At 43.2% G+C, this 11,213-nt stretch overlaps 1 protein-coding gene across 2 annotated transcripts; it reads left to right on the forward strand.

Annotated features, from left to right (window-relative positions):
• Nucleotides 1-4,147: 4,147 nt before the first annotated feature.
• On the forward strand, nucleotides 4,148-10,623 carry MCTS1 (MCTS1 re-initiation and release factor). Of its 2 annotated transcripts, XM_064463285.1 has the most exons (6): nucleotides 4,148-4,304; nucleotides 4,991-5,143; nucleotides 5,858-5,955; nucleotides 7,033-7,166; nucleotides 8,193-8,260; nucleotides 10,399-10,623. In XM_064463285.1, exons 1-6 carry the CDS (start codon nucleotides 4,294-4,296, stop codon nucleotides 10,478-10,480), a joined length of 546 nt encoding a protein of 181 aa, XP_064319355.1. In that variant the 5' UTR covers nucleotides 4,148-4,293; the 3' UTR covers nucleotides 10,481-10,623. The 2 variants fall into 2 exon arrangements, with proteins under 2 accessions (XP_064319355.1, XP_009510503.2); XM_009512208.2 differs by lacking the exon at nucleotides 4,148-4,304 and having other exon boundaries at nucleotides 4,905-5,143.
• The last annotated feature ends 590 nt before the right edge of the window (nucleotides 10,624-11,213 follow it).

Raw genomic sequence — 11,213 nt, forward strand, 5'->3', positions numbered from 1 at the left:
TCCCTCGTCGCGGCTCGTACCGGCAGGGCGGCGGGAGCGCAGCCGCCCTCCGCGGCCGGTGCTGGTGCAGGCCCCGCCGGGGCGCCCGGAAGGCCAAGTCCGACTTTGCGCTTGCCGGCTGAGGTAAACGTGGTGTAAAACCGGGTTTAACTGGACTCAGGTGCGCCGCTCTGGGCCGGCTGTCGAGCCGAAGGCTTGGGCCCGTTACCTTATTTGGGAACGGTCTTCCTTAGATTGATTTGTAAACAGTCATTCACTGACAACTTTTTAATATGACTTTAATATATGTGGACTTTCATTGGGCTCAAGTCTAGTGCGTGGACTTTTTTTCTTTGTTTGGGGGTTTTTTTCCCTTTTTTTGGGTTGGTTTTGGTTTTTTTTTCTTGTGTTTTTTGTTTTTTCGTTGTTTTTCTTCCCTTTTTTTTTGGATTTGGTTGTTGTCTTTTTTTTCCCTTTTTAAACATTCGGAAGCAAAACCAGAAGTCGTGGCCCTACAGTGGCTCCTTTTTGATGCTGGTGTATCTGTTACCAAAGGAAATGTGCACTCTCCACGGGCACCATTAGGATTCCATCACTGTTGAGAAATAGCAGCAGAAACAGTAACAAAACAAGCGACAAGTTTTTCTTCCAGAAGAGACTCTCCAAGGACTTCAGCCAAGAGCTTACACCTGCCTCCCTGACAGCGCAGCTCCTCGGGGAAGGCTGTTGGCGCTTCTGTGTTTGATAGAAAAAGATAACGCTAACTTGTCTTGACAGAAACTGTGGCCCAGATTGATACGAATGTAATTATACTGAGGTTTTTCTGGAGTGTGTTTTCTGTCCGAGTAACTGCCAGGTAGCTCCTGAGGCCTGAAACCTAATGCTACTCTGGTGTAGAAAAGTAGTTTTTCCAGATTAAAAAAACCCAGAGCTTCAGTCTGTTTTTGACTGGCTTTGGATCAGATTGTGTAGTTCCCAAGCACTGGGAAGCTACCTTCCAAATCAAATGCAACAGAAATAAACAGGTTTGCTAAGTAAATAAAAATTATATGATTATGCTGTCAAGTTCTCCCCTGTTCCCAGTAACTGTCATGTTCACTTAAGCCAAATTCGGTAAGAGGTGTAGAGACGTAAGAGTTCTTACATTTCTGCAGAGCCTTGATTTGGATTTATAATGGAGGAGACGTAAGTGTTCCGTTTCTTGGAGAAGCAGGAGGGTTATCCTGTCCATGTGGTCATTCTGGTGGGGAAGAGTCGGTGGCTGTGTCCCACCAGTCAGGATATGCAGGTCCAGACCGGTCATGGTCTGGGACATGTGGGAGAGCAGGTGAAGGCGAGGTGAAGTGCTGGGGACCTGGGAGGAAGCCAGGTACGATAGATTTTGCCCTTTTCCCACTGAAACATACAGTGGGGAGCGATTCCAAATCCTTTCTATTTAGCGTATGATCCTGAAGGGTGGTTTCGGAGCTGGAGGGTTTGTAAAGCCATTTGCTGTATGTGCTTCTTGCTTTGTTGGTTTTACCCAGGTACCATGCTTTTAAAATTCTGTTACTTCACAGTCACACTGCAACCATAGCAAAGACTTTTTGTGGTGAGGCTGAACAATAATGACAGCTGTATTACAAAATTCCAGTCTAGGTGCTTGGAATCTTCTTCAAAAATCTTCTGTACGAGCAAATTTAGATTGGGCAAGCAGTTAGCTGGCCTTGGAAGTCATTGTATCTACACCAGCAAAAAGCATTTGGAAGAGAAGACAGAGACTCAAGGTTAGCTCCGCCCTGAAGGCAGCCAGTGGTGCCCATGCTTTCAGGTAGCAGAAGAATGGAGATAAGAGCTTCCTGTTAATGAAAAGCCATTCCTGAAAATTAGGAGCAAATCTTGCTGTTTGAGGCTAGTGTGGAAGCGGTGGTTTGGATGTTTTCAGTGAGATGTGCCATGTTTATCGGGAGTCACTGAGGGTAAAAGTTTACGTTCGAGGTGGGAGTATGATGAATTTTTCACTACAGTTTTTAAAAAGGTGAGCACACCTGCAAGGATTGTTTACTTGGCAAAGTGTTATTTAATAGAAGTTATTCTGAGGAGCACAAAAAAATGTGTGGAATAGTTTGTCAGTTTGATAAACTCCTGTTCTCACTTTCTAATCTGGGCACATGCAGTGTTGCTGTGTTTCAGTTAAAATCAAATTCCTGATTATAGCTTAGTATTTTTAGTGATGCCACAAAGTCGGTGGAGGTGGTGTTCATAAGTTAAATGCCTGAAGATTTATATAATGCCATAGTTCATTCGTATCCTTTTAAAAAGTTACTAGTGTGTTCCTTACTCTCTATTTCACTATTTGAATAAATGATACCACGTGTAAAGACTTGATTTTACTTTGTGTGACTGATGTAACTCTGTAATATTTAATTCGTTGTTACAGTAGTGAAGCTGATTAATTTATTCTGTATGGAAAAAAGAGCTTGGTAGTTAGCATAAATGATGACCTGGTCTTTTATGTCCTCTCCCTTCTCCCCTTTATGCTAGTGGTAACATTTCCATTACCCTAAAAAGAAATAGGGCAGTCGCCCATACATGGGCTTCTCTAGCAGCTACCTGCCTAAAAATGATGCCTGCCTGCTCTTCAAAGAGTGAAGAAGCAGCATAGTGAATTCCCTCTATCTATGTTTAATATCCACAATTACTGCAGTCATCACCAAGCAAAACCTAATGTGATTTTAATAAACACCATGTAGCATAATAGTCTTCAGCAGAACCCATCTCTCTCTCTGGCAGTTGAGATCATCACTGGAAGCAGGTTTCTTCTGCTCCTTCTCCACCTTGAAGGACGTGGCACCGTCACCTCTGACCGATTCCCTGGCTGACTCAAGCATTTGACAAGAAACCCAACTTTTTTCATCATCCCATAGACAGGATCTTGTGTCCTGTTCTGAAACTGGGGGACAGGTAGCATCTGCTTTGCTTATTAGAAGGTTGCCACATTTTTCCTTGTGAGACATATTTTGTATTTAAATGATGTTAGCAGTTACTGGCACTTTTTCTTTCAAAGGATTTACATTAACGAAAAGCGATGGATTACTTGGGAAAACAGCGCCATATCTGCAAGTAACAAGCACCTGGTTCTTATGAAAGCTTGAGGAAGCCATGCATGTGGCTTGGGCGGAATGGCCCACGGCGGGAGGGCGTCCAGCGGAGCCCAACACCCTGCCACCTCTTGCCCCATGCCTTGGCCATACTTGTGCTGTGGCTGATGGGTTTCCATGTGTGCCTTGGGAAGCTACGGGGAAAGCTGCCTGCCTCAGTGTGAATGCTTTGAACTGCTGTGATGATGGACAGCAAAGTGACCCTGAGCCAGCACCGTGCCCTTGGGGCCAAGGAGGCCAGCGGTGTCCTGGGGTGCATTAAAAGGAGTGTGGCCAGCAGGTCGAGGGAGGTTATCCTCCCCCTCTACTCCACCCTAGTGAGGCCACATCTGGAGTGCTGTGTCCAGTTTTGGGCTCCCCACTTCCAGACAGACAGGGAAGTACTGGAGAGGGTCCAGCAGAGAGCAATGGAGATGATCAGGGGACTGGAGCATCTCCCTTAGGAGGAAAGGCTGAGGAGACCCTGGTTTGTTCAGCCTGGAGAAGGCTGAGGGTGGATCTTATAAATGCTTATGAATATCAAGAGGATGGGGTCAGACTCTTTTCAGTGGTGCCCAATGACAGGCCAAGGGTCAACGGGCACAAGTTGGAACACAGGAAGTTCTACCTGAACATGAGGACAAACCCCTTCCCTGTGCGGGTGCCAGAGCAGGGGCACAGGCTGCCCAGAGAGGCTGTGGGGTCCCTTCCCTGGAGACATTCACACCCCGCCTGGACACATTCCTGTGCCCCTGCTCTGGGGGTGCCTGCTCCAGCAGGGGGTTGGATGAGGTGATCTCCAGAGATCCCTTCCAGCCCCTGCCGTTCTGTGATTCTGGGAATCTTAAGAAAGGACCGATTTTAAGGTTGGCGCTTCCCCTCGCTGGCGGTTTCGTAGGCCAGAGCGAAGCCACGCTCTTCCGAACGAGGGAACGGCGATCCTGGGTCAAATCGTGGGGCTGACGGTCGGACGGGCTCCGGCCCGGCCGCCGCTTGTGCGCATGCGTCGGGGCGCCACCCCGCCCTCGCCCCGGTGCCGCTGGGCGCGTTCCGTTGTCACGGAGCGGCGCGACAGGCCGTAAAGCGCGCGGCGCTTCCGGTTTGGCGTGGAGGGGTGGTCCGGGAGCCTCGTGTGAGGGAGCGCGGAGGCCCCGGGTGCCCGCGCCGCCGCCCCCCGGCGCCCGCCGCCCCCAGGATGTTCAAGAAGTGAGTGGGGCCCAACCCGTCCGCCCCTGGGCTCGGGGGGCGGCTGGAGGGTGGGGGAAGGAGGGGGGCCGGGGCGGACCCGGTGCCCCCCGCCTCGGCCCTGGGCCTCGGCACTGCCCTCCTGGGCTCAGCGTTGCGCCCGCGGGGCCGGGCCCTGCTCCGGGGGCCGGGGCTAGGGCAGGGCGGGCTGGCCTCACCTGGGCTGCTCGGGCACTTGCTTGTTTAAGCCAAAAAAAAAAAAACCCCAAAAATCTAAAGAGCGAGCTGAGTCATGAAGTTGTCTGAACTCTGGGGTGGGACAAAGCACAGCTCGTACTGTAAAGGTGAAGAGCTTTCCTGAGCGCATCTGCACGGGGCTGTTGGCGTTACCAGTAAAGCCTGCCAGGCGGATGGGATAACGCTGTGCGCCAAGGTGTGTCCGTGAGGCTAAAAACGTGTTTCATGGACGTACGCAAAGTTCAGGCACAGAGGCAGCCTGCTGGTGGGCGCCTCCCTGTCTTCCCCGGCCCGGTGTTCCCGGGGACAAATTCAAGCCTCGTGACATCCTAGATTTGAGGGTTGGACGGATGCAGTGCTGCTGAGGTGTTACAGAGAATTTATAGGCGTTTCTGAAGAATGCTGCTGAGGTGTGGTGTCTGTGGGGCAGAAAATTGTGCGTTTCTGAAATACTCTCACTCACTTGACAGATTTGATGAAAAGGAGAATGTATCAAACTGCATCCAGCTGAAGACTTCAGTTATTAAAGGTATTAAGAATCAGCTGATAGACCAGTTTCCTGTTATTGAACCATGGCTAAACCAAATTATGCCAAAGAAAGACCCAGTCAAAATAGTAAGATGGTAAGTTCCTTTTCTCTTAACCCTGGCTTCCGAGGAGATAGGATTGCGTCCTTTATAAGTTAACTTTGTATAGTAGATGAACCTGGTGGTTTTGAAAAGCGTTCATAATTTCTTAACAGATAATAGCCTATGATATGGCCAAACAAGAAAGTTTGCATTTGCTTGTCCCGTTCTTGAAGGGGTGCTAGGAGGATGTTTGAGGAAAACAAAAATGTTGCCTGGTAGTGAATGTGCAACATACTCGAGGGCTCTCCATGGATCAGGCTGTTGTTGAAGGGAAGCATTCAGCTTCATGGATATGGAAGCTCAAACTTGCTTTGATAGTTCCCAGCAGTTTTGGGTTTTTTTACTATTTTTGGGCTTCCATATATTTTATGGGTTATTTTCTTTTTTTTTTTTTAGTAGAGGGTAGTATGTTTTTGCCGATTCCTTCTCCTTTTCCACTCTTTCTATTGCATTTTAAAAAAGCCAGAGAAATACAGTTTGTGAGCAGCTGGATGCTTGTAGATTTTTTTTTTTAAAGGGGAAGGAAGTGTGCAGGCCAGTGTTGAAGAACAAGCTATAAAAAAAATTTTTAGTTTTAAATTTTCTTGCTAATTGGCTGTCTTAATTCTCAGATGCCAAGATAGACCAGAATCTGTGAAATGAAATATTTCATTTAAACTATAAAAGGGTTAAGTGTCTGTTGGAATAATTTTTTTTTTAATCTTGCAGTCATGAACACATAGAAATCCTCACTGTGAATGGGGAGTTGCTGTTCTTCAGACAGAGAGAAGGGATTTTTTACCCGACACTAAGGTTGCTTCACAAATGTAAGTGTCCTGAGGATGGTGGTGGTGGGGGGAGAGGGGCAAGCACTTGATGCCACAGGACTTCTGTAGAACTGAATTAAAAAGAACGTACTACTTTCTATGCATATATCTATTCCACAATAGATCCTAAAGATATATTATACTGTCTCAACTGTAATTTATTGCTTTGCTATTTCAGGTGCTTATATGGATTGCTTCACCCATAATTGTTATAATGCTATATGTTAAGCAATCTAAACTTTGATTTCTAAGAATTAAGTTGTGCAAAGCTCTGCAAAAAAACCTTGAGAGATGTTTCCCTAGGACAGAGATCTAAATTTCCTGTTGTTAGTCCCTATCTTTGTTCTTTTGAGTCCTCCTTTAAATCCTTTTTGCTCCCTTCTAAATACTTGTAGGTTCTTACCAGAAAAATATTCTTTAATCATGAGTTTAATGATGTAATGTATGTTTGTCGCCCATAAGAATTTATATTGCATACTTTCTCCTTTTTACAACTTATCCTCTTGCATTATTTTTCTTCCTCTCACTGTACTGCTTGATTTTGTTACTCTGATTTGGATGAGCATGAGTGTCCCTAAAAATGTTATTTGGTCAAATCTCAGTGTTTGAAATACTTCAGGAAGGTTGAAGGATGGCTTGGAGAGCTGGCAGCCTTTATGAATTTTGTCTACCTTTACCTTTTTTGTCCTGTTAACATTAAACTGTTCTTTTTCATGTAAGAGGTTGTACATGTAATTTGAGGGATTTAAGACCTCAGTATATGGGCACTTGCGTGATTGATTTCTCTGGGGCAACTTGTTAAAATTGTTACTTAGTGTGTGGGCATATGAGTATGCAGGAGGTGTAGAACTAGTGTTGGATTATCCTTTGGTTCTCAGACAAAGGATGTGGTCTGGAGGAACAGTACTTGTGTCCTTTCGGGACAGTACAGTCCAGCAGGAGTTCTGGGAATTGTTTCTCAAACTTCTTACCCGTGGTGCACTATGTATCTAATTATCCCTAAACTGACTTGATAATGAGTTTTTCATGTTGTCATCTTACTGTGTTAACTGTAATGCTGTATCTTTCCCCTCCTAGACCCATTTATTCTACCACATCAGCAGGTTGATAAAGGCGCCATTAAATTTGTACTAAGTGGAGCTAATATAATGTGCCCTGGCCTGACGTCTCCTGGAGCAAAGCTTTACCCTGCTGCCGTTGATACAGTTGTTGTATCCTTCTTTAACTGTGAATTACTGCTTGCTGTGAGATGAGTTAAATTTCTGTACTTGTGTTCTCAGCTGATTGTAATCTGAATTACTTTGGATTTTAATGGTATATCTGAACCTCTGCAGCTCTTTATTATTTGGCAAGGTTAAAGTTGTTAAATTTTTTTACTTACTGTGATATTGCAAACTAAATAACTATTCCTGCTGTGCTGTTGGCTGGGATGCTCTTCCATTAATCAATAAGTGGAGCTCCTTTGTGATTTTTATGCAGAACTGTAAAATTAGATGAGGTGCAGTATAGTTTGTCCCCTGCCTCCTATAACTAAAGGAGATACAAGGTTGGTTAAGAAGAATTTGCTCCTGTTCCTAGGGAATTTGGAAAGATGTTTAGGATCAGCTTTGCTGTAGCGAGGACTTGCTCTGTGTGTCTGATAAAATTAGCATATGTAAAATGAGGAAAGTATGCTAATTCACTCCTGCTTATTATTACTGAGAAAGGACCCCTGAGCAAATACAGCATTAATAATACCAAGCTGTGCTGCTTTTGTTGTTTGTTAGGTGCTGTAGGAAAAGATCAGCAGTTAGCATCACGTGTTGCTAAGCTTTGAAAAGGACATGTCTGATTTCAGTACTTCTGGTTTTGGGATGTTAGTGTCTCAATTCTGCTGCACCTTGGAATCTAAAATGGCCCCAAAATGTGTGCAGTTTTGTTCAGAAAGGATGAGGCCATCATCTCTGTGTTAGGCACAAAGGAGGAAATGGAGTGTAGTGCTGGGAGATCTCTTTCTGTAATTGCTGTTCCAAGTTCATAAGTACATGCTTTGTTCTACACACTGATTCAATTGTTAAATGCAGTGCATTGTTTTGCTTATCTTTAAGAGCTAGCGCTCTAGAATTACTGAAAGGGTAACAGTTAAACAAGGGATTTTGAAACTTCTTGGAAAGCTGTTTCTTCACGTTGCTTTTACTTTTCTGAAACTGGTTTGTTTTTTTTAAAAAATAATCGTTTTCCTTAGCGGTAATTTGTAGGCAATAATGGCAGAGGGAAAACAACATGCATTATGTGTGGGAGTAATGAAGATGTCAGCTGAGGACATGTAAGTGTTCTAAAAATTGAAATATAACCTGTACCATGTTATTCCTATGTTAGTTTGGAATATAAGCACCACTGTCAAGGTTACTGCAGCACTGTTGCAGCGTATGTCGTTCAAGTACAGAATTTCTTAAGACTTCATTTTGTTGATTAATATTTGGGGAAGGAAGGAGAGTCAGGGAGTATCTTTGCTACTTAACTGTTTACCAAATGGAATCAAATAGTTCTTTTTGTTTGAACATGGGTTTTAAGATGCACAACATTAGTACTACTGCTGAATGTTAGTACTTCTTGCTCTCTGATCATACTTTCTCAAAGATCTTGCTGGACAAAGAAATACTCATATTGAGTACTTACTACCTGGGCTGGGCAAGAGATGTAATTTGGATTTGAAGGGACTGAAAACGTTGAAGTGATTTTTGTCTGCAGGGACAGCAGAGACTAAAGCCCTGCTGGTACTTGGTTGACCAGCTGGCCTTCCCACTGTGGCTTTCTCTTTGTCTTTACCTTGTGCCCACATGCAGCATTCCTTCTTGATGTGCTTGCTGGCTTAGCTGAGCTTCTTGTGAAATGTAGAGGTCTGTTCAGGGGATAAACATCAACTGAAAACTATTTGAGAAGGAAGAGAGACAGAAAATGGAAATGGATGTTAGTTGTTCTTAGCATTCAGGTAGTGCTAAATTGTAAGTAGCTAAACTGTTCTGTCATTTTAAGTCCTTTAATATCTTACAGCAGGAGGTAAGAACCACCCAGCAGGTTTGGGCTGTGTTTGTTCCAGCCCTGTCTAGGCCTTCTGTGGGTGAGGAAGCTGATTTTCATGAAAACAAGTTGCTCTTTCTTGTGGGGATAATGCTCTGCAGGATCATGTTCTGTACTGGGTTGCTCTGCGGACCTAAGTCACAATGGTAGCACAAGAGAAAGAGGTGGGAATGTGTTACAGAGGACAGTGACAGAGTGGGACTGCAGCAACCTGGATTTGGACCTGCTGTAGCTGACGAGGAATTATATTCCTCAGGATTCTTTGTAGTGCCTTCAGAAGTCTCCAAGAGTAGATGGAAAGAACAGCTACTTTTGTCCCAGTCATACATCTGCAGTGATCTGCTGTGATCGCTGCAAACCAAGATTATCTTATTCCTAATCCTCACTTCAAGTTCAGCAGCCTTGCAGCTGAATATAGTGTTCCTCTGAGAAGCAGCATGAACTGGAGAGGAAAATGAAATGATACTGATCTATGCAGCCTGTTAGCATGATTTTTTGTGTGATATTGTTTAAACCGGAAAACTGTGAAACAGTATGGTATCAGTCACTTGGTGTGATTATGATACATGATGTGTAATGCAATTAGCACAGCATTATTTTCCTTCCTGATTACTTTTGGACAAGTTGTATAAGTAATGGAACGCTTAGTGTAAATACACTAACTTATATTCTCCAGGGGAATGAAAATTATCAGTCCTAGATCGATGAGATTTGTTTATTGTGACAAAGCTAGATTTTTTTCCATGGAATAACGTACTGGAAAAAAGAACATCAGTCCAATGCAGACATACAAACCAATCCTTTTTTTAAAGGATTGCGTGACGCAAAAAATATAGGATTGTATGTCTGTAATATGCTGCATGTCCTTGGCATATGAATTTAGAATTTATAACTCTTACTAAGTGGGTAGATGTCCTGCAACTAGCAGCGAAGCAGCTCACCTGCATTTGACTGTGTCAGTGGCACACTTGGAACCAGAATTTGTCACGTTCCACGTTCCAGCCAGGTTATACCACCTCCTGTGCTGGAGGGAGAGAGTCACAACTGCTGTGCTACTTTGACAAAGAAATGCTAAAATTAAGGAAAGTAACAAAAGTGTTGTCTGAAGAACTACCTCCCACAAAGAAGTAGTTAAAAATATTGTGGAAGATTGTTGACAAAATGTGGAAGGCAAATATTGTCCTCTTATCATTGAGCACTGTGGGTACATGTAATAACAAATACTGTTTCTTGTCCACCTGCTTTTGAAGGTTATGACTCTGGATGATAGCTTCTCTGCTTCCAGTTGACAAATGTTGCATTTTCTACTTCAAATATTGTATTTTGTACTGCTCGAACACTTAACCTAGCTAATACTTCTGTGCCTTTTTTCTTCTTCTACAGTGAGAAGGTCAACAAAGGGATTGGTATCGAAAATATCCACTATTTAAATGATGGCCTTTGGCATATGAAGACATACAAGTGAAACAAAAGGAACTGTGTTACTCCAAAGGAATGCACTTAGATTAAATGTGGACTGCTTTGTAATTCCTTGTTTTTAATGTGACTGAATGTACAAATTATTTTGTTCTGTGGCTATGCTAAATAAATCAAGTGAATGCGAAAGTATCGTTAGGCTACAATAGTTTTCTAGATTTCTTTTTCTTACAGTTCTTTTGTCTTAAACACAAGTCTTCAGTGACTGAAGATATCTGATGGAAACATCCTGCATGGACTGTGAGTAGACTATTTCAGACAAAAAGGAGGAAAAAGCCAAGAAATGTTTACATTTTTACACTCTCTTAAAAGAGTAATATAAAGTGTACGTGAAACGTAATTAATACGGTTTATAAAACCTCTGAAACATTTCAGATTTTTTCTTCTGATTAACATCTTGTAAGTCTACCTGTTTCTTGAATGTGGAGAAGTAATTTTTTTTACATTTATTTTTTAACTTAATTTATTAACAGCATTAACTTCAGTATTTTACTTAAAGATTTTCTTTTGAATATGCATTTATCTGTATAGGATTTATGAACTTAAACTGGTATGTGGACTAGAAATTCCTCTATGCTAGTTCATATCTGAAGAATATATATATATATATATGTTCAAATTTCTACCTGCCAACACTGTTTGATACGACTCTCCTTATAGTGGAGTTTATAGTAGTGGTGGGCATACCCCAAATGGAGCGTGTGCCAGCTTGGTGCCTGATG

Source organism: Phalacrocorax carbo, chromosome 11 (genome assembly GCF_963921805.1).
Source record: "Phalacrocorax carbo chromosome 11, bPhaCar2.1, whole genome shotgun sequence".
NCBI classification, from domain to species: Eukaryota; Metazoa; Chordata; class Aves; order Suliformes; family Phalacrocoracidae; genus Phalacrocorax; species Phalacrocorax carbo.